Source organism: Lycorma delicatula, chromosome 1, assembly GCF_047948215.1.
Source record: "Lycorma delicatula isolate Av1 chromosome 1, ASM4794821v1, whole genome shotgun sequence".
NCBI classification, from domain to species: domain Eukaryota; kingdom Metazoa; phylum Arthropoda; class Insecta; order Hemiptera; family Fulgoridae; genus Lycorma; species Lycorma delicatula.
This window is the reverse complement of record NC_134455.1, coordinates 192128557-192152810: the sequence shown is the minus strand read 5'-3', so window position 1 is coordinate 192152810 and position 24254 is coordinate 192128557. Positions and strand designations below refer to the sequence as shown.

Here is a 24254-nt window from a genome sequence, read left to right as displayed (position 1 = left end):
GCCTGTTTTTACCCTTTAATTATTAGGTACTATTGGTACTTTAAAAAAAAAATGGACTATTACCAGGTATCCTTCATTAAAATAATGGCCACCAAATCATAAGTTATTGAAAATGTTTCGTTTATGGGGCCAAAAACAACATGTGGGACAGGTGGCAAAAATCTGAAATATTTACAGCAGTTTAAGACCTTACAAAATTAATTTGTTTCAAAGGGGGTTTTCAATGAAGCCATCAAAACCACTAAAAACACCGTTCCTTCTAACTGTGAAAAATGTATCCAAAGAGTTCACAGCATGTATTTTTTCAGATAATGTATGCCTGCTATACAAAATATTTTGATAGTTTATAATGAAATAGTTTATATTCTAAATAGTTTGTTACTTAAAGTATGACTCATACATACAAACTCATGTTTAAACATGAAAGTGAATAGACATGCATGGGACATGAATGTTTGCATAATACTGAATGTAAACAATGTAGAAGGCTCACTTGCCATTTTTATTTCAATGTGACATGCTGTATTGTTGCTAATGTTAATACTGTGGTTAGGTAATGTACACTTGTAAGTAATTTTATTAGCAGTGAATTTCTCTTTTATGCAAAATCTTTTATTTTAATTTTATTAATTAAAGAAATTGTTATTTCAGCTGTAGAGAAACTGGCATAAGACAAAGTGAGGTGCAATTGGTAGTTCAATAATTATACTAACTGTATTGTTGTTGTCAGAACCCTTGCATTTTATAAAAATGAATTATGTAGTGTTCAATTGGCATTCATACTGAAAACAGTATGTCACAAATTGGACTTACAATAAATCTTCAGTATTGCACGATACGATACGGTTTAGAGTTTACTGAACAGAAAATAACAATGATATTTTAAGAAGTGGATGTACCGAAACAAAAAATATCTGTACTTTTCATAAAACCGAATATTTAGATAAATATTTTCACATTAATGGGAAAAGTTGCTCTGACCCATTTAGCTGACATACTCAACTGGTTAAGAAATCTCTTCAAGAAATATCTTTGATACTTTCAACAAGCAATCAAAATTTTAAAATGGTTCCAGCAGATCACTGTGTACAAAATGCTTAACCAAATACAAAAACCACAAGATGATACAGAAAGCAAATTGAAATGTCAAGACATATTTGAGTCTCAATGTGTTATAGTCAAGTCTGTGAATAAAGCTTATTCAGCACTTGGCATTTTCCCCGTCAAGGTTCAAAAATTATTGAACAGCAATAAGGAACCAATTTTAAAAAATAAACTTACAAAAATAGCCGAGTCAGTTACCAGTAAATCAAACGATTCCTTTAATTTAAATATTTATATAGAAGAAACCAGTTTAGTACCACAAAATTATGCTGTTTTAGGTAGGGAATATGAAGAATTAATCATTAAAATATAGTATAAAATGAAAACAATTATATCAACCCAGGAAAAAATTAATATTTTATGTTTATTACCAAGCAGCTGGAGCAATCAAAAAATTCAAAAGAGTTCAGTGTTAATCAGTACTTCAATCTCGTCAATACAAACAATTAGTTAAATAAAACAAGTGGAATTTTGCCACAAATCGGCAAAAAGTAAGTCTCATACATGATGAAAATGTTATTAAATGTGTCCAACATTTTTACCAGAATGATGATTATCATTCTAATGAGTTTAGTTGTAATTTTTATAATCCGAAAAAAAAATAACATCAGTAGTTTTGGATACGTTACTTACAGTTCGAAGGAACGGTATTTTTACCGGTTATTTTTACTGGTATTTTTAGTGGTTTTGTTGGCTTCATTACTTGTCAACCCCTTTGAGTAATAAAATAAATTTTATTTAGTATTTAAGTACATAAAATGTATTTACTGTTGTAAAAAGTTCAGATATTTGGCACCTGTCCCACATGTGGTTTTAGGGCCCCAAAAATGAGACATTTTCAAAATCTTAGGAAATGGTGGCCATTTTTTTAAATGAAGGTGTGCATGTGTGTGTATGGGGGGGCACATGCACACACGCATACACATATACATGCATATGCACACACACCATTTCAAAATTTATTTACTACATTCTGATTACCAATCAAGTAATAAAACTGTTTAGTTGAATATGTTTCTATGAAATTTTATCTAACTTTTTAAATATATTATGAAAAAAGTATTTCTGATAAATTTAATATATTTACGCAATGGTTCTGTTATAAAAAAAGCTCATAGTTTTGAATTACTAAATTTGAAATAAAGATAGAGCCTTACAAAAGTGACACTCACTCATCAATAATTACTGTAGTTCTATCAATGACAGTAAATCATTTACAGTGAAAGATAAGTTTTCACTGCTTATGTATAATTTATTTTGCACAATGATGTGAACTTATCCACAACTTTTTAGCTTAATACATTTATATTCTATTTGAAAATTCAGATTTTTTAAAAATATTTTAATCCATTTCAATACAAATTTTCTAGAAAACAATAGTGCTTTTGATTCAACATTTTCATTACTTTTTTCCAACTACATTCCTAAATATAATTTAATGATTAAAATATTCCTGAGCAATAAACTTGCTAATAAAACAATTTTCTGATTAACAATTTTTTTTTGCATAGAAATGGATGTTAAGACTAATTTATTTACAAGTAATATTTAATCATTATTTATTTTCAAGTATATAAATGACATGAAATGAACAAAATAAACTTATTTTCCATTGCTTATACATTATAGTAACAAATTTAAAGTAAAAAGGAACTTATATAGTTTCAACAAGACTGTAATTAGTTTTAACTTTATTTAATTATACTATCAAAGACATATGAACTCTGTTCACGCTGTTAAATCTTGGTATAATATTAATTAAAAAAATTTTTGAAAAGAGATTAAAGCACTTAAATAATTGGATTCAATGTAGAAAAAAAAGGAAAAAGCATTGCAAATATAGTAGTTTTTTTTCTAAATTCTGACATAATTTAGGTGATTTATAGCAGCAGTTTAAAAGTAAAATATACTTTCAAACATATATATTTCCAGTTATAAATTTTCATTATAAGTTCATAAGTCAAAGTAAGAAAAGGGATTAAGATTTGAATTGTTTAACAAAAAAAATCTTCATTTCACTGAACTAAACTTCAGATTTTTTTAATCAAAAAACATCTTTATGTTATCAAATTTCAAAATCATTTCCCAGCAATAATTATAATAAATATCGCAACATCAAACTGAAAAAAAAATTATTAATTTTCAAATAAAGTGTACTGAAAATATAAATATAAAATACAGATCTGTTTACACCATTGTGTAAAGCTGTTTTTAAGCTAATTCAACTGGTTTGGTATTTGATTTGTTTTCATCTAAAACAGTCTAAAGTTTCATCTTAACAGTATTTAGATTTAATGAATATTTTAATTATAAATAAGAAATTTTTTCATATACTGAAATTAATGCATTCCATTCAACAAACCTATAAATATATACTCAGTTGATTTTTATTTATGACTTTTGTATTGATTATTTATTAAAATTTAATTCTGTATTATTTCATTGTATAATGTTTAAAAAAATAAAACAAAGAAGAAGAACTAAACGTAAACATGTTACATTCACTCGGCTCCTTTCGGATGCACTCGGCACCTAATGATTTAGCGGCATCACAGTTCACTCAGCTCCTTTCAGATGCATTCGACGCCTGACGATTTAGCGGCTCCTCACCGTTCACACAACTCCTTTCAGATGGACTCGGCTTCTATCGACATCACTCGGCTCCACCTACCCTACATAAGCCGGCTCTCGCCACTAGAGTCAGGTCACTTCTACTTCTACTTTTCACTTCTACTTCTTTGTCACTCTCAGCACCCTCTCGTTGTGCATCGTCTCTCTCTGGCCATCGTTTCTGATCATCATCTCTGTGCATTCATATTCATCGCCTTTGTGCATTCATATTCGTCGGTTTAGTTATTACAAACCAGCCAAATTCACCGAAGCAGGATCTTTCCAAACTGGTTATAACAAAGTGTTACCTCTGTATTTTCTGATAACCCACTATAGATTACGCCAAGGATAAACTGTATGTATATATGTGTACTTTAATTCACGAGTTCATTTTTACAAAATAATGTGTGATTAAGGCAAATTAAAATTATTCATTATTTATTATATTTAACAGTTGTGTTACTAGTAAAATTAGTGAAATACTCAATTAATTGTACATTATAAATTTGAAATTCAAGATTGGCTTAAAAAACTATTTCTTCATTCAAGAGTAGTCATTGTTGTTCATTAAAAGTCTTTGTTTAAGTCAGTTGCTGAGGGTAAATTACGTTTTTACTTGAAATTTTTTCAAATAGTGACTATCATTTAATTTAATTTAATTTAATTTAATTTAATTTAATTTGTTAAGTGCAGAGATTAATTCTTATTTATTCATGAACTGAATTCATATTACTTTTCTTAAATTAATCTAAAGAAAATAACACCTGAAGTGAAGTTATGTTTTTGGACTTCTTTGTAATTAATATTGTGATTTGTTCTAGTAATATTTATTGCTTTTGTATTCAATCTTGTAGTTTGAATAACAATGTATTTAGTTCTTTGAACTGTTTTTAGACTCTTATTTAGTACAAAAGATTTTCAAAATAATTAATTGAAAAATGTATTTATGTATTTGTAATTTAATATTATAACAGATATGTTGATTCAGCTGATATCCTTGTATAAACACTGCACAGGATTAAGTTAAGTTTACTTCGTAATTTCATTTAATTTTTTAAGGTTATGCTTTAAAGAAAAGGTTGAAAGTTTGTTTTTCATTCTGTTAAAAATAAAGTCCAATATTCTTTTGGAAAAAACGAGCTATTTTTAATTTTATTTTTGTAACTTGCTCCAACACAGATCTAAGAAAGATATTCCCAAAAATATTTGTTTTGTATGGCCACTCTAATAGGAAAAATTGATATTAAAAAACCTCACATATAATTAAAACCTATATACAAAATTTCCCAGTTTCCCACTTCTTGACATAAATTTTTTTATTGCGTAGTATTTGAAGCATTTAAAATTAAAATCAAACGGATTTGAAAGCCTTTTAATATACCATTACTGTTTAGCCAAAGGAGTGGAATAACTGTTTTAATGAATTACCTGATTGGGAGACTGAATTGCCTTGGTGACATTTTATGCAACATATAGTAGATAGGAATTTAATATACTGTTGTCCAGTCTTTAGTCAAGTTGGTTTTTCACAATAACTGGTAATTATTTTCATAATAAAACATATAAAGAAATAACATAAGAAAGAAATTATAAAATATAAAATCCTCACCTAACTGGTTTCCTCCAACTCCCAATGCAGCTGCTGATGGACCTACCCATAAAAAAAAGAAATAAATAAAATAATATATATCTCCCTAAACTGCAGGTCAAAATGTGAATAAAAAACAAATCAATAATAGAAAATCATATTAACTTAATGGAAGTAGATAGCATATTAATCCCTTACTACACTAACCTGCGTTATTCATTTATACTAAGTCTATACATTAACAAATTGCATCCTACCAGCAGAATAATTTTGTTAAAATAAATTAAAAAAACAGTTTTATGACTTCCATTGAGGGTTTATTTGATATAAAATGTTCAGATGATAGAAGTTTACTATCCCAGACATTGAAATAAAATGAATTATACATTGTTAATTAGATTATGTAACTATTAGTTTGGTTCCAAATTAAACTGAATTTATTAATTTCCTAAGCCATCACACCATATCAGAAAAAACCTACAGTTGTAATTCTAATTAACAGAGCCCTAAACTACAGAGATGATGATTTTTAATCTAATTTAACTAAATATACAGCAACTGAAATTGGTTATAATACAAACAATACAGATAAGTAAATATTGTAAACCATTCACTACATACTTAGTCAAATACAAGTATGAACGGATTTTTGTTTTTATTTCTTTGTACGAAGTAAAAAAAGTATTGTGATCGTGAAACATTTCTGTTTTCAGATTTTAATCCATTTTGACTAGTTTCCGCGTGACATCTGTACATACGTATGTATTTCACTAACTCAAAAACGATTAGCCATAGGATGTTGAAATTTTGGATTTAGGACTGTTGTAACATCTAGTTGTGTACCTCCCCTTTTGATTGCAATTGATTAAACCAAAAGTGTCAAAAAAACCCAAAATCCTAAAAAATTTGGATTTTGGACTTTTTCTTAATTGCAGTAATAAGCCCCTATTGAGAGCTATTCAACAATGATCATACGCAGTACTTATTTTCATTGGTTCCAAAGTTATAGCCACTTGAAATTTTAATTAATGAAATACTTGGATATTATAAGAGGAAGGCACATCAATTCACATCAGACTTCATCTCTTTTTTTTTATTTTAATATTTTGATTTAATTATTAATTTGATAAAATTAACCTCTGATTGTGAAAAAAGATTTATGATAAATAATAAATCAATAACAATAAAAAAAATATGAAAAAATCATAAGTTATTAATGAAACAAAATTTTATGTACTTTTAATTTTTTTTTAAATGTGTATATGTAATTTAATAAGTGTACAAGGAAATCATGTGGTATCCAAATCAATGTTTTTATTCTACTACAGAATAAAAACATAAAACTTACTTATTTCTTTTCTACGTAATCTCCCTGAGGTTGCACAAGTTTTTTTTAATGATTTTCCAGTAAATCTGTCTAGTTTATTAAGAGTGCTAATGGCTGGGTGAGAGCTGGTATTCTTGTAAAAGAGAATTTTATCTCTGGTTGCTAACTTTTGTTCCTGCAGCCAGCTTTCATTCCAACCAAGAACTAGTAGTAGTAGTAGTAGTAGTAGTAGTAGTAGTAGTAGTAGTAGTAGTAGTAGTAGTAGTAGTAGTACACAACACTCATGATGCAATGTTTATGGAGAAAATCAATAAGCAATAAGCCCGGTCCCAAAATAAATTTGCAAGGATTTCAACCAGTTGATGACCATATTTTTGCCTTCACAGAGTAACATTTTCCACTTTATGCCCCTCTACACTTGCCAATTTCAACTCAGGAGTGTAGTGATGGACCCACTTTCATCACATATGACTGTTCCATGCAAAAAAATATCCCCCCATCATCGAATTTGATTCAGAAGCCTTTAGAGAATTTCCTGTCTGTCCTCTTTGTGATTTTTGATACCCACTTCTAAAGCAATTTCATCAATTGTAAGCTTCCAATTGTCTTCAACAGGGTCATAGATCAACCAAATGTTTCATCCACAACACCTGATCTTGAACACCTATAATAACTCATTTCCTACAGCTTCATATACTCCTTTAAATCTGCTAACCATTGTAGGACTTGATGACTTGAGTATGTGATGTCATATTTCCAAACTGTACATAAAGTATAATCAAAATTTCAGGGGGTTTGATGTCCCTCATAAGTGGGAAACCCCATAATAATACATTGTGCAACGGACAATGGAACTTCTTGATCTGACATGACATTACTGACCAGAGACAAAATGCTTAGGCAGATGAAGCATCCATCTCCTTCAAACATCTCCACCATCAATATCCCTTTACAGCAGTCTACTCATTCATATGCAAGTTCTGAAGAGAAAAGTCCTGATTTATATTTGTCTGACCCTCGTAAATTTCAATTTAATATTACAAACAAAATGAATAAAAAACTTTATTTTAATCATAAGAAATTTAAATATTTATAATAAAATAGAGCTTAAAGAATTAATTATTAAATGTCAATTTAGGCATAAGAATTAAAACAAAGATAAAATTTTATATTCTTTAACTTAACCATCAACATATACAAATTAAACAAAAAAACTGATTAAAAAAGAACTATATAATTAATATAGTAATCATAAACCCCAAAAAAAAAGCTACCAATCTAACAGTTAACGATTGATTCAGACCTCCTCACTATAACATACCACCAACTGCCTGCAAAGACATAGGCTTAATGATGAAGATTTACATCATACTTTCATACATTAGGCTAAAGATTTAGAACCGATTGAAATGTAAAATGTCACCCACCGGTTGTCGAGTAATAATAGAAAAACTTTTTTTCTAATCATTCTTTCTTTCATTTCTAATACGCCTTTCTAATTTATTGGCAATTTGATGTAAACAGAATTCCTGAACTTCTATAGGTTTCCAATATCAAAGGCTTACCAACTGTCAGCACAACATATTAACTGATAAGCCAACTCTTCCATCACTATAATGCAGTATTCATAAAGAGTGGTAATTTTTCATGCAAACTGTGGTTAATTCAGTTCAGAACTGAATCGTCATTTTGAAAACCTCTTTTTCAATTTGATGTCATTTTTTGAATCACTACAGATAGCAAATGACAGCATCAATCACACTGTAAAAAGATTAACACCCATTTTTCAGCAATTAACTTGAAAATCCACTCTGACAGCTAACAGAAATAGTACACACTCTGATTTTCCTTTGAATATCAAAACTGTAATACAAGAAAAGAGGCATTTAACTCGTGTATGGCACGAGTACTTTCCATGCCTGGAAAGTACTGGGTGCCCCCAGTACGTGAAAGAATTTCAACAGCACACAAAATTTAAAAAGATTCTTATTCAATCATAAAAATGAATCTTTAAAAGACATTTTCAATAACAACTCTAACTGCAGCCACCTACTAATCCCTTTGAAAAGTTACAATTAAAAATACCAAAAATAAAACCGGTCTCTCCCAAATGGAAACTGACACAGAAATCTAATGGAAATTGGTCCAGAAGTGATGGTGAACTCTATCTGTTGAAGTAGAAAATGAAAACCAAGATTTCTTCCTACCTCTGTTCCAGCTGGTATTGCCAATCAAGAAAGTCAATAGTTTCTGACATTTAAAACATAATATATAAGCATACACATATATAATCATAAATTCAAAAATGTCACCAGATAGGATTTCGAACCTATTACCTAAGATTTGAAGAGCGTTAAAAGAAATTCTAAAAAAAGCTTGCTTTCAAGTAGATTAGATACACATGTACTTACTTTAGTCTTTTGTCTAAATTACTTTTAGATTAATAGAAATCATAAATTATTCTAATTCCTACACCAGGTAAACCAGTGTATGGTTTCCATATGTATACTCATTCCCATCTGAAGAACTTGAAAAGGTTATATTACCTTTTAGTAAGGACATAGTACTGTCATAACTGTTAACAATACTGCATCATATTATTGAAATCTGATTATTCACTGTATAATTTAATCTATAAAGATTCTATTTTGTCTAGATATTCAAGCCGGAACATTCAAATTTAGCCTATTCACCAAATAGTTAAAATCAATAACATTATCATAATTTAAAAATAGTTTTTACAGCACTGGAATTACTTACTAATTTAAGGTGTTACAAAGTAATTACAAAGCGTAGTGAAATAATTGGCATTACCTTTAAGGAAAAAAATTATGTTGCTTTTTTTTAGATATTAAACAAGCAGTTTTTGACACTTTGGGTGTTACTGCTTGCTTTTCAAAATTAAACACCTCTTTCTTTATTGTTATTATTTCTTACTACTCTAGTTACAGTCATAAAAATCAGTTAATTTTTCTGCTAAATAAACAGATTTTCATCCCATTAAAACTGGAGTTCCCTAAAGTTCCATTCTCACACCAATATTCTGCAATTAATACATATCACCTTTGCCTATTTCACAAAACACAACTGCAGTTTTTGCTGGTGGCGTTCTGATACAAAGAAGCTTATAGATTTATCTGATCAGGCATCAATTCACTTACAAGAATATGTGAATTAATTATATCAATGGGAGAAAAAATGGAGAATGAGAGCAAATGAAACAAAAAACATATAGCTGCCAGTGTACTATAACAATTTTCAAATTCCTAATTCAGACATATCAAAATACTTCAGCATGCACTTAACATAAGCTTCAGAATGTAAAACAATCAAGATCATTCAGAGATTTCATCATTCTGACTATTAAAGAGAAGCTTAAACACTTTTGCACAAGTTATTTGTTGTATTTGAGACCACACTAATATCTTAGCTATCAACTTATTGGATAACAGTACCATAATTAAACAATTCAAATGGAACTACAGATCGCTAATAACGTTTATGAAACTTTTTTATACATATTCTATCATCTTTGGAAGAATTCTGACAACTCCATATAATAAAGTTTCATCTGGCTCATATCACAGATATCCTATTTGCTACTATTTAATTCTCGTTTAATTTACTTCAAGTATTTATTAAATTGAAATAAAATAAATATATATATAAATGGATTTAAACATGAGAGAAAAACAGAAATGCAAAATTAAAGATCTATGTTGAACAGTTTCAAGTCTTTTACTATGGGTTTGAATGCATGGTGACCAAGTTACCAATCCAAACAACAGTATAGATCTTACGAAACATACATAGATTTTAGAACAAGAGTAGAGTGAACATTTTTACAAACTCTTCTGTTAAATCCAAGTTAAAATAATTAAAAGTAATTAATACAGGATATATCCACCTTACCAGTAAATAAGTTTTTTTAAGTCCTAGTGCTCTTTTGTTTTTTTTTTTTAACAATCATAAGGAGTTATAATATTATAACTAAGTCAAAAGTTAAAATACATATACAGTGATTACTCCACGTTAACAATATACTAAATATGTTAACACACTCTTAGTTAATTAGTATATTGCTAACATGCAAACAGTCATGACTGTATACGTATTTTCACTTTTGACTTAATTATAATATTTTAATCCGTAAGAAGCATCTGGTAAGAAGCATCACTTATTAATTAGTTTAATTATTTTATTAAAATATACCAGCGGAATCATGTTCAAGAAATTTAAACCCAAGTTGTTGGTCTGATTTATTTACAATATAATCAACACGATAATTAAAACTCATTTTAGAATCAAAAATTACACCTAGATCGCTTATAGAATTGACATACAAATATAACACCATTCAGATTGTAAGTGTGAATGTTTATTTGCATGGATCTTGAAAAAGTTAAGGTTTTTCATTTTATTTAAAGATTTGAAAATTAACATCTAAATTTGATTGTACACTTTTGAAAATTTTCAGATCATAAGCAAATAGTAAAAAAATTCAGATTATCAATAACCAAACTAATATCACTAATGAAAATGTTAAAGACAAATGGGCCAAGATGGGAATTTTGAGGGACACCTGACCAAAACTAAGATTTTGTTAGATATACACAGTTTATATTTGACAAATTGAATTTTGTCACTCAGATTAACCTTCAAACGACTGTAATAATGGTGTAGTAAATCCAAAAGAGGTTTATAAAGTAAAATTACAAAGGTTTATTAACTAAAATATGATTAAATGAATCAAATGCCTTTCTGAAATCAGTCTAAATGCAATCAACTTGAGAACTGTTTTCCATTGAATCCAAAATACGAGGGTAAGTCAATTATTATCCGCAATTTAGTTATATTTTTGTTTATGTTGGTACTGCTGTCATGTTGCGTATAACGTATGCGTGGTTTAATTGTTGTTATGTCTGTGCAGGTTTGATGCTGCTAAGTTAGTTCCATTATCACTGTCCTGCCGTTAACCGTGGCTGCTCTGCTTTCTGTTTACATCAAAGAAGAGCACTGTTCAGTGATCCATTTTTTGTGGTCGGAAGGTGAATCAGAGGCCGAAATTCACCAAAGACTTTCGGTACAGTATGATAACAGTGTGTTGCCGCAATGGAGTGTCTACAAATGGATTGAAAAATTCAAAAATGGTCGCACAAGTGTTACGCACAACGAAGGAGCCGGACGACCATTTACCACCACAAATGAGGAAAACAACATTAAGCATGCACATGACATCATGGTTTTCTTAGATAGACAAGTAACTATTGATGAAGTGGCACATCATCTGCAAATTGGTCACAGTTCTGCCTATGACAAGATGGGTCCCAAAACAACTCACAAAGTTACATAAACAAACGCGCTTGGACATTGCCAAAAACATTTGGATCGCTATGGTAACAAACAGGACATCTTCTTAGACAGAATCATCACTGGTGACGAAACATGGATCCATCACTACAAGCTGGAGAGTAAACGGCAGAGTATGAAATGGAAACATCCAAATTCGCCCTGCAAAAAAAGTTCAAGACCCAACCATCTGTAGGAAAACTAATGCTTACAGTTTTTTGGAGCATTATGAGGAAAGGAGCACAACAATAAACAGTGCGCATTATAGCGAGATGCTTATTGCCAAGCTGAAGCCTGCAATTCGAAGTAAACGCTGAGGAATACTGTCGAAAGGTGTTGTTGCACGGCAGTGCCCGTCCACATACTGCTGCCCACACTGCTGAAATGCTCCAGAAACTCAACTTCAAAGTACTGGTTCATCCTCCGTATAGTCCTGATTTTGCCCCTCTGACTATCAATTGTTTGGTCAACTCAAAGATGCATTAAGGGGCCGTCGATTTACCTCGCATTTAACAGTGAAAGAAGCGGTGCATTCCTGGCTTGCAGCTCAACCGAAAACCTTCTTTTATGAGGGCATCAGGAAGCTTGTGCAACGATGGACCAAGTGCGTTGAAATGCAAGGGGACTATGTTGAAAAATGATGTACATATAAGTTTCCTATTTATATTGCAATAAAATTTGTAACTACATTGCGGATAATAATTGACTTACCCTCGTACATTAAGAATAACATGCCAAATTATTATCAAATACTTTTCTCAATCAAACTAAACTATCTTTCAGTCAAAAGAGAAGAAATAAATACTCAAAAGTTTATTAGTTGCTATTGATTCAAATATTTTAGACATACATTCAGAATTGAAATTGGTTTGTAGTTAGAAATACTGCCTTTATCCATATTTATGTTTACATGTAAGCATATGTGGATTTCCAGATTGAAGGAAAATGACCTTCAGATAATGATTTATCAAATAAAACTTTAGGAAAAAAAGGAAAAGATACACCACTTTCATTTTTTAATCAGAATGGGAGGTATATCATCTGGTCCAGCACTCTTGTGAATATCTAATTTATTTATACGAGTATATGAATCATTAATTAAAATATCAATGGTATTCATCATAAAAGGAGAAATTTCAATGAAGTCTGTATAAGAAATAACATCAACTTCATAAAAGGATTTAAAATAATTTGCAAAAGCATTAATAATCTAGATACCCAAAATATAAGTTTGAGAGACTTGATACATGGCATCATTGTTAGACCTATTTGAGTTAACAAATTTCTAAAAATATTAACATTTATTGTAATGGAATTTTCTACTTCAAAATTAAAATTATTAAATAAAATCTCTTCTTGATAGAAACTTACATGAACTTCTCCATCTATCAAAATCCTAATAAGATTTAGTTAATTGATCATTTTTATTTTTTTTATGGGCATTAAATCCTGAATAGTCTTCAGCTCCAAACTGTATTTTGATAAAACTTTCAACTTTGTAACTTCCTTTTTTGGATTGTATAACTCAATACCATTGCACATAAACATATAAAATGTATTAATGCAGTACTCAAGCAACAGATTGTTTAAATCAAATTCAGAAAGAAAATTATCCAAGTAATTGTTTAATATAGAAAAATTAGAAAAGTTAAAACCATAGATCTAATTATCATATTCAATACAAGTTACCATTACTTCAGAAAAATAAATTATCGATTTAACTGAAGATAAGCAAGTAATATTTTCATTATTTGAAAAAATCAAATCAAATAATATATTAATTATGTTATTAGGTTTCTTTTATCTGATATAAGTTTAATAAAACAAGAGTATCTGAAAAAATTTTAGACAAAGGTTTTTTAAGAGTGAAGTAGTCTTCTGATTATATGCTGGAACTGGCATGTTCACCATGATCCCAGTATATGTTAGTTTCAGGATATTATAAATCTAAATTTTCCAACATATCACAATAAGATAACATTATCCAGTAATAAAGGAGGTCATTAAGTGTACCAACGATTAAGTTTAAATTACAACCAAATAGACAAATAGATAAGTGCTCCACTTTTTAAAAGAAATAAGTTGAAAAAGCAAAACAAAATGTAAAAAAATGACTCCCTTAACAAGCGCTGTTTTGCAGAACGAGCTACATGAAGATATAGTGAGGTCACATCCGCCTGCATCTTGACTATCAGTCTGTGTTTACTATCTTGATTTGCACTATCTTCAAAAGCAAGGATAAGATTAAGCAGATTGATGTTTCAAAGGATGTCAAAAGAATTTCAATGCAACAACCACATATTCTTGACAATATTGAAAGATTGCTTCTCAAATAGATTAACGAAAAGCTAATGCAAGGCAACACTATTAACAAAAACATAATTTACGTGAAGATAAAACCAATTTTTGCCAACCTCATTAGACGCCGGGATCATCAATGGACAAAAAAGAAGCATTCAAGACAAGCTGTGGATGGTTCAAAAATTTAAGAGATGAACTGGCATCCACAGCGTTGTGAGGGACAGAGAAACAGCAAACTCACACAAAGGCAGCGGATAACTTCTCGGCATATTCAAGAAGCTTCTGCCACAGCAGGTTTCTAATTGTGATGAGACAGGTCTCTTCTGGAAAAAGATACCGAAACAAACTTACATTACAGTAGAGGAGAAGGCATTGCCAGGCTACAAGCCAATAAAAGATCGACTCACACTGCTGTTTTGTGTAAATGCAAGTGGTGATTTGAAAATTAAACTGCTGCTCATTTACCATTCGGACAATCCATAAGCCTTCAAGAAGTATAAAATTCAGAAGAGCAGGCTAAACATCATGTAGAGGTCCAACAACAAAGTTTGGGTGACACGTTACCTTTTTACAGATTGGATCAATGAAGTGTTTGGTCCATCTGTTAAAATCTATTTGCTCACGATGAATTTGCCACTCCATGCCTTACTTGTTATGGGCAATGCTCCTGCACATCCTCTAGGCCTAGAAGATGACCTCCGTGATGAATTTAAATTCATTCAAGATGAAGTTCCTACCTCCCAGCCTGACAAGGAGATAGATTGTACCTAACTGATGGTATCTATCTCATACACACACAGAGTTTTTGAAAGACCTCTTTCACATCGTTGCCTGCATCAAGATGATTGACATGGCATGGGAGGAGGTCACTAAGAGAACCCTTATTTCTACATGGAAGAAGCTTTGGCCAGACAGAATTGTCAAATGCAACTCAGAGTGGTTTGAGCAAGTGCCTCCCTGTGGAGCCTGTAATCGATGAGACTGTGTCTCTGGTGAAGATTATGGGTAGAGGTGGACAGCAATGACATTGATGAACTAGTGGAAGAGCATAGCCAGGATCTGAATACCAAAGAGCTATGAGCTGTATACTGTGTCACAGCAAGTTGTGGAGGAGATTTAATCATAGGAAGAGAAAATAACAGCCTCAGCAAAGCAACAACCCTGCAGTAAAATAAGGGAGATACTGAAACCATGGGCAACTGTTACATTGTATATTGAGAAGGATCACCCTAATAAGGCAGTTGCTACGCACGCTACAGATTTATTTAACGATAATGCTGTGTCTCATTTTCAAAATGAGGCAAAATCAAATGTCTTTAGACAACTTTCTTGTAAAAAAAGGATGTATTATAATTAATAAATTACATCATTATAAATTTGTTTGAGTATTTTTTTTTAGAATGGAACATATTAAATCCTATTTTACATTGATTCATATGGTAAAAATTGTTTCGCTTAACAAGCATTATGAGTAAGATTCGAGAACAAATTATGCTCATTAAGCGAGGTTCCACTGTACTTGATATATTTTTTTGTTTATAACAATTAAAACAACACCTTCTCTACTGCAATCACTGTTTTGAGTATCTCTTGTCTACTCTACACATAACAAAATCTAATAATTTCAATTCTGAATTATTAATATATCAGGACTCAACCAAGTTTCAAAAAAAATAATGACGATCAACAAAGATATTTTCACATCACATTTCAGATTTTTTGAGTTTAGTTTTCAATCCTCTGACATTTTGGTAAAAAAATTTCAACTTTATTACTATTCAGTTTTTTGATGAAGATACATTTTTAAAAGAATTTACTATCTTCAGATGCCCATTTATATATTTGTTTTATTTATATCTTTTTTTTTTTTTTAGTTTTCTAATTCTCCCAGTTAATTTCTTTCAATAATTGGAGATAGCTTTAATCATATCGTCAAGTTTACTTTTTTATTTTTCAAATTGATAATATACTATTATAATCATTTATTATTACTTTGATTAGGGCAATCTTTGTCAGAATTTGATAAACATTTACTGAGATGAAAATGACTAACAACTGCATCATCCAATACACAAATTTTATTTAAAATTTCCCCAATTGCTTTAAAATCATATTTTCTATTTTCAGATAAATTTTTAGAGTTTAATTATTTTATGATAAATAGAATTATATTACTTTTGCAAGAATTAAAATTAATTTCATAAAAAAAATTTAATTCATTTAATTTTTTGCATTAATTTAATAATTTCTTCAATAATTCTTGACCGATTCATAAAATTATTAACTGGGGTTGATGATTATTGTTCACCAATAACTGTATTAATTACAACAGAAATATCATTTAACCCTTAAATTGCAGTAAAATTTTCAGATCTTCCAGACAATCATCACAAAAAAGTTTTAAAGTTCTCTTCTTCAATTCAATATCTCACTTCAGAAGTAGTTTATTGGTAGTAGGTATTCTGCAGTAGTTATGTGGAACAGCATATGACAATTATCACAACTGAAAAAATTTCAATCCACCATCCCGCAGTTAAAATTGCATACTGCACACATGGTAGACATAACCTCAAAATGTAAACAGGAAAACAGCAGAGCACCCACGATAAATCAAACAGGCTTTGAAAGCCCATGAGAACTTTATGTGTTCTGAGGTTAGACAACCAAGTAGTCAAGTACTGAATCAAATACTGCTTATGTGCATGAAATGCAACACACCCAAATGTAAAACACATCTGAAATGTATATAACACACAAAAACCAACTATCAGTAATAGTGCACAACTGTAAGAAAAAAGGAGAAACAAAACAACTGCATTACCAATGCGACAGTTAGTGCTCATCATTTACAATAATTTGCTAATACTAATATTCTCATTTTTGTTAAAAGAACTTGAAACAATTTTTCAGTGTCTCTCATGTACGTGAGTGTAATTCTGTGAAATTTTGACTATTCATTAGTTTAAATTTTATCAACAATTCAGTTTTTTACTCCTACTATTAATTAATTTTTATAGAGTGGCTCCAGTGAGAGTATCTCCATTCATAAGTTTTTTACCTGCAATCATATCTGTTCATTGGATAGATTGACTGAATAGATTGCAATCTTTTCAGAATGTTAAAAATTTAAACACGATGACAGCGTTATGAAAAAGAAACTTAAATTATTAAAATTTGTTTTTAAGAATATATTTTAAAATTATGGTACCAAAAATCAGTTTTTTTAGTTACATACACATGGTAACAATAGCAGATAGTTCATTTCATATCAATGAATGAGATGGTAAACATATGTCTGATGAAATGAAAGTTCTGATGAAGCAGGGATTTTTGGAATATAATAAACTTGGAAGAAAAACAAGAACAAGATAAAAAAATTTAATTATATAAATAACACTTAGATGAGAGTCTATTAAACATTCACACAGTCATGTTATTTGAATAATACTACGGTACATTAGTATATTACTGTGAACATGTGAATTTTATGTGACTAACCCTCACCTAGTGCAGCTGCAGCAGCCAATGGTGTAGGTACTGAAGCAGGAATATTCACAGCACCAGCTCCAACATTGTTATTCATAGTTAATGAAGGGAGATTACCTGTACAATGTTTTTTTAAATATATATTTTAACAAGTTAAACAGCTAACATAATTACAATATCAGCTAACACAATTCATACTGTTCTGTAAAAATAAAATGGATTCCATTCTTTAATCAAAATAATTTTTATTGGTAATTTAAAAAAATAACTAAAAAAAAAAAAATATAAATAAACTTTCAGAAATCAATGATGTTATCTGACAAAATGAGCAACCTATAGAAGGGCAACTAAAATGCTATTTACTTTTCAAAACAAAAAAAAAAGAACTTTACAGTACTGAAAAGATTGCAATCTTTTCAGAATGTAAAATTAAATTAATATATTTAATTCTAATATTTATAATAAAGAAGGATTTAATATAAAAAAATATAGAATATAGAATACAGACCAAAATTATAAAAAATTCTATAAACAAATGAAAACAGGAATTTAAAAAATATGATTTTAGCAACATTCACAAGCATATAAATAAATTTAATAAACAAAATTTGAATTAACCTGATCACTGAATTTTTGATCTGAAAAACTTGAAAATTTTAAAATAAAATTAGCATACAGTGAAAACAACTTTGTAAAGATAAGTAAAATTTGAACATAATGGCCGATTTATGAAAAAACATGTAATTATTCACATTTGTATTTAAGAATCTTTCAAATTAGATATACAATATAACAATTTTTGTTATAGACACATGGTAATAACAGCAATATTCAGTGGGAATGCACACAAAAAATTTGAAATTTACCACACACATCATATATATATATATATATATATATTTTTTTTTGCTCAATTTTTTTTTTAACAATAAATAATAATTTTCTAATGAGCAAAAACAATTTTGATCTGTTAGCATTGTTTTAATATTTTTGAATTGAAACATATCAATCTGATTATATTATTTTACCTTTTCTATTACACACAAAATCCTGTTACACCTGAACTATTCCTGATTACTTTGAAAATGTTTGAATGAGATAAAATGGAAAAGAAATCAGAAATCTAAGTTTTACTGAACCAAATTTACATGGTTTAACTATTTATTTTTAAATGGTGCACAAACAGACAAAAAAATATATAATACAAAATTATTAATCCTGCAGATATTTATTATTATTATTATCACACTGGATAGTTAAGAAAGTGTTGTAGTTTTTAAACGTGTTTTGATATAGTACAAAAGTACTTTATTACGCTATCCTTTTTCCTTAATTTAAATAAATTATCTGGGTATAGAAACAATATGAATATCACTTACTTGGCTAAAAAGAATAAATAAGCAACACCAATGGGTTCTTATATGCCACAGCACATACATATCTTTCCCATACACACACTGCATCATACCTGTACGAACAAGTTTCTCAATGGCCACTATAAAAGGATTGCAGTTACTTTTCTTCAGTAGTTAAGCAACTTGGTCACAATTATCCTACAGACAGAGGGATACAGTTTCTTCATGTATTTTTGATATTCTGTGACAATCTGATCTGAGAATATTGTTATTGTGTTACTTTTTCATTTGATAAAATTAAAGTGCTAGTGTTAGAATATGTTATCTCAAAAGGACTTTTTTTTATACAAATAATTTGCTTGAATTAAACTGGTTTGGTTTAGTTAGCCTAATTGACACAAAATATCAACATGGAAAAGTAGGTTGATAGAGTTACAGACAAAACATGTCAGTTAAAAACCCTGTACCAACTAGCTCTACTTCAGAATCAGAATTTGTGGTGGGTCAAGCTCTTTTTCCTACTAAAATATAAAATGTTGTAAGAAATTATGACCCTGAGTACATTAATATGGGATTTACTGTCATGGATGTAAGCAATGAGCCACCTCAATGTATGATCAATCTGCTTTGAAATTCTTACAAACCAAAGCATAAAACCCCCATAATTGAAATGGCATCTTATTACAAATCATTCAATAATAAAAGGAAACGCTTAATGCAGCCAATTGAGACTTATATAGTCTGCTGAAACTTTTCTATATTAATCCAACAGTCAACTGTTCGATTAATATTTATGTAAATATAACCTGTAAAATCTTAGTTATGATGGCGTGTCCATCGAAAAAAGTATTTTTAAAGAACAACATTCTGTGATTTGATTTTTACTTTCGAAATGTATACAACAGTCAGAAATATTCTCCGGATGAAAAAACAATATAACAGTAGTTGCATGAACCATGTGAGTTTTTACTCGTGGGTGGAAAAGTGGCTGCAGAAGCGTGACTGACAAGCACCGCTCCAAGTGACCGGTAACAGTGTCGACCTCAGCATTAGATTCTTGTATTGATTCACTTATCCAAGAAGACCAACAACTTACAGTTGAACAAACTGCTCAAAAATATCAAGTAAGTTTTGACACAACTCATTCTATCATTCAAAACAAATTGAATTACTGTAAGACTTGTGCAAGGTGGGTTTCCAGAGAGCTTACCATTCATCACAAAGCCGAGAGATTTCGCATTTGCACTGAACTCAGAAATCATTTCAATAATGAAGGTGACACATTTTTGGACAGGATTTTAACCTGTGATGAAATTCGAATACATAATTTTGAGCTGGAGATCAAGCGTCAAAGCATGCAGCAGTAACACCCTGAATTGTCTGTCCATAAGAAATTCAAAATGCAACAATCATCCCCAACCCCATTGGGGAAGACACCCGCCCAGCAACGCTTCTATCGCCCACCGTTCCTAGCCCTGTTGGGCTTTAACAGAACACAACCATCAGCTGATAAGGTCATGTTACCCATCTTTTGGAGTGCCCATGGTTCAATTTTCTGTGATTATTTGGGGGAGCAATGCACTATCAACAGCCTATACTACTCAGCCACAATTGAGAACAAAGTCAAGCCCACGTTGAAGAGGAAATGTCCGGGATGGCAGAGGAAAGGCGTGCTTCTTCTTCAAGACAACACTCGACCTAATACAGCACAATTGACACTGGAAACTACTGGCAAAAAGTGGGTTGGGAGCTCCTACCCCCATCCTCCTTACAGCCCTAACCTTGAACCTTCAGATTTTTGATCTGATGAAAGAAGCTTTGTGTGGCATCTAGTTCAATGACAATGTAGATATAAAGAAAAAAGTATAAAACTGGCTTCAAGATCATGGTAAGAGTTCTTCGCTGAGGGGGTAAGAAGACTTGTAAAAAGATGGGACATACAGAAAAGTTGGTGGGAATTACATGGAAAAGTAGACAACAAAAAAATTGTATATATTTAATAAACCATATTTGCTGCACAGCTATTTGTTTGTTTAATTATTGAATGACCCTTATATTAGTCTTTAATGTTAGTAAGCAAATCTAAGGATTATTTTGTTCAAAAATTAGCAAAGAGATAAAATGCACAAAAAAAAGCTGTCTTCTTATTGAAAAATCACCTCAGTGAGCTTAAAAATAGCAAAATGTGGAAAAGCTCATACAATTGGTGAAGGTTTGTTGCTACCTGCTGCAAAAAATATAGTTACTTGTATGATGGGTGAATCGTCAGCTAAACAGCTAGATATGATACTACTGTTGAATGATACTATGCACTGCAAAATTGAAAGTATGGCATTAAATATTAAACAGAACTTAACAGCTCAAGTCAAAAATACTGATTTTTTTCACCATACAACTTTATCACAGCAAATTTGTAAGAAACTAGGTCAACTTAAGATCACATGCGATATGTATTTCAAAGTAAAATTTGAAGAGGATTATTTATTTTGTGGTGAGCTATCAACATGAACTACTGCCAGTAAAATATTCAAAAAGCTGGATGACTTCTTTACACAAAATAGACAGGACTGGAAGTGGTGCGTTGGCTTCTGTTCTAATGGTGCAAATACGGAGGTGTTGCTATCAATATAAAATTGATCACAGAAAACTGTATCAGTAACAGAAAATTGTAGCACCCAAAGAGAAGTTTTAGCAGTAAAATTGTTGCCAGAACAATTTGAACTTGCTCTATAAGGTTGTGAAGGTGTACATATTTATTAAATTTTGGGCTTTAAACGCTCGTTTATTTTCTTAACTGTATTCTGAAATGGCCAATTTCAACAATCAGTTACTGCTACACAAAAAGGGGTGAGATAGCTTTCTAAAGGAAAATGCTAATCAGGTTATTTGACCTAAATTCAGAGGTGCATATGTTCCTAATGGATACAGATTTTGAACTGCGTGATCAATTGACAGCCTAGTTGTGCATTACAACACTAGCCTACTTATCAGATATTTTTAATCACTTCAATGAATTAAATTTAAGTTTGCAAGGCGAAACAACAAATCAATTTTCAGTAGACGACAAAATAAAGGCATTTATTAAAAAATGTCATATGATGAATAATATTGTTTCAAATGAAAACCTGCAATATCTTCCAAATTTGAAAAATTTTGTGACAGTACAGAAAACCGCAACTTTTAAATATATTTTATATAGAATATTTTTTTAAAGAAAATTAGATGAATTCCTATGGATTCAAAACACTTTCATACTGGATATCAATCCTGGAACCCAACAAAACAGTATCCAGTCAAAATAGAAGTTAGTAATAATCAAATGCAGAAATATAAACCAAAATATAAAAACAATAATAATAAATACATTCAGTCATTAAAATTTGCTAAAACAAATTTTTATATAACAAAAAAATTAACCAAGATCACATCACATTTTAACCACATTAAATTCCTTCCCAAAAAACAAACTAGCATTCCCTACCAAATTTCAAATTAACATAATTTAAATTCCTTCAAAACTCTAAATCAAATTCAAACTACTACCAATTTTTATGTATATAAGTAACAATTTTTATGAATACTGATAACATGACTGTATTTAAGTTCATACATTCTATATTAATCAACTTTAAAAAGGAAATCATGAAATTTTGATGAAATATTTAAAAAAAACATACGTGCCACATCCTGCAAAGGCTGTCCATTGCTACCAAGTCCCATTCCAATTCCTTTAAGCCCCTCTGGAAGCTTTATTGGTCCATCAGGTTTGTCAGCTCGATCCATTCTGACAGTTATTCGGCGATCAAACAATACCTGGTTATGTAGCATAGCTATAAAGAAAGTTAAGGATGTTTGACAATAATGTGGATTTACTTTTTTTCAGCAATATTTAGAGAAACATCCTTACATAATAGTAAGCCATATATCATGACATATTATCCTAAACTACGTAAAAATTTTTACAGGTTCCACTAAAAAAATTGGGCCTCTCTCAAAAACAAACAACAAATCAACTATAAAAATAAAAACGTAATTATCAGGACTTTAGCACAACTTAAGTCAACCTGAAATTCCTGACTTACCAACAGAAAAATGTCACACACTAAGTCACACAACACAAAATCTATCCAAAGAAAAGATTCAGAACCATCAATCATGTCCTTCTGCAATTAATTCCTTAGAGGAAACTGAAAATATTTGCTTTTAAAATGCCAGCACCAAACTCAGCAAAGGAACACATTTTCTACACAGATAGAACACATTTGGGAAAGAGGTGTCATTTAGTAACCTACAAAGAAGACTGACATTGTGGAATAAGCAAGATATTCTTCGAATTTTATTCATTTTAAATGTGTAAGAATGTCCAAACATCACCATGATTTAAAATTACATGCTATTTTATGATGTAATATAAACATTAAAATGTTTAATATATGTTATAAAGAAAAATATTAATCAATTCTTACTATACTTAACGTATATCAGTTTCATTACTGTAATGAAATGCTTTTGATCCAGGTATTATATCACAACACCCAGTAGGGGAGAAGACACCCACCTTGTGATGCTTCTGGTCGCCCCCCTCCCCACCGTTCGTATAGCCCTAATGGGCTTCAACAGGAGTCATCTACGCCCTCTAACTTTTATAACTCATAGAAATAAATCAGGCTTCATAGGGATGCCACTCATACAAATGCCTAGGTAAACATTTAAATCAGTGTTTTAAAAACTCAGCTTTTGCCTTCGAACAGCTCAAAAATTGAAAACCCTCACCTATCTCCAAAACTGTATGGTACATGGATATATCTAACTGAACCATTCAGCCAGAACAACCTCGTGAATTCTAGCTAATTGCCAGACTTCACCTGGGGTGAAATTATGCAAAGTTTAAAATATACATGATGGTGTAAAAGACAACAATTACTTCTCAAAGAGAGAGACAGTTAACTGTTCTCAGACACTTAATATTCCCATCTACGGTTTGATCCATCTATATGAGAAACAAAGACCAACCAGAAAAAGCAGAGCTCATCAAATTTTTAAAACATAAACTAAGTTAAATAGATGGCAAACCTTTTTCCCATCAGGCTAGTAATTAGAACTACAATTTTATCACATTATAAAAATAAGAATC

General features: G+C 30.3%; 1 protein-coding gene across 5 annotated transcripts in view; it reads right to left on the bottom strand.

Annotated features, from left to right (window-relative positions):
* Positions 1-24254, bottom strand: part of rump (heterogeneous nuclear ribonucleoprotein rumpelstiltskin) — a 123714-nt gene that overhangs the window by 42605 nt on the left and 56855 nt on the right. For 2 of the 5 annotated variants that reach the window (XM_075369404.1, XM_075369368.1), the window contains exons 6-8: positions 22798-22950; positions 17784-17882; positions 5324-5365 (exon numbers count right to left, since the gene is read on the bottom strand). In XM_075369404.1, coding sequence (XP_075225519.1) covers positions 5324-5365; positions 17784-17882; positions 22798-22950 — 294 coding nt within the window. The remainder of the gene's footprint in view (positions 1-5323; positions 5366-17783; positions 17883-22797; positions 22951-24254) is intronic. The other 3 variants (XM_075369375.1, XM_075369385.1, XM_075369395.1) reach the window with 3 other exon arrangements.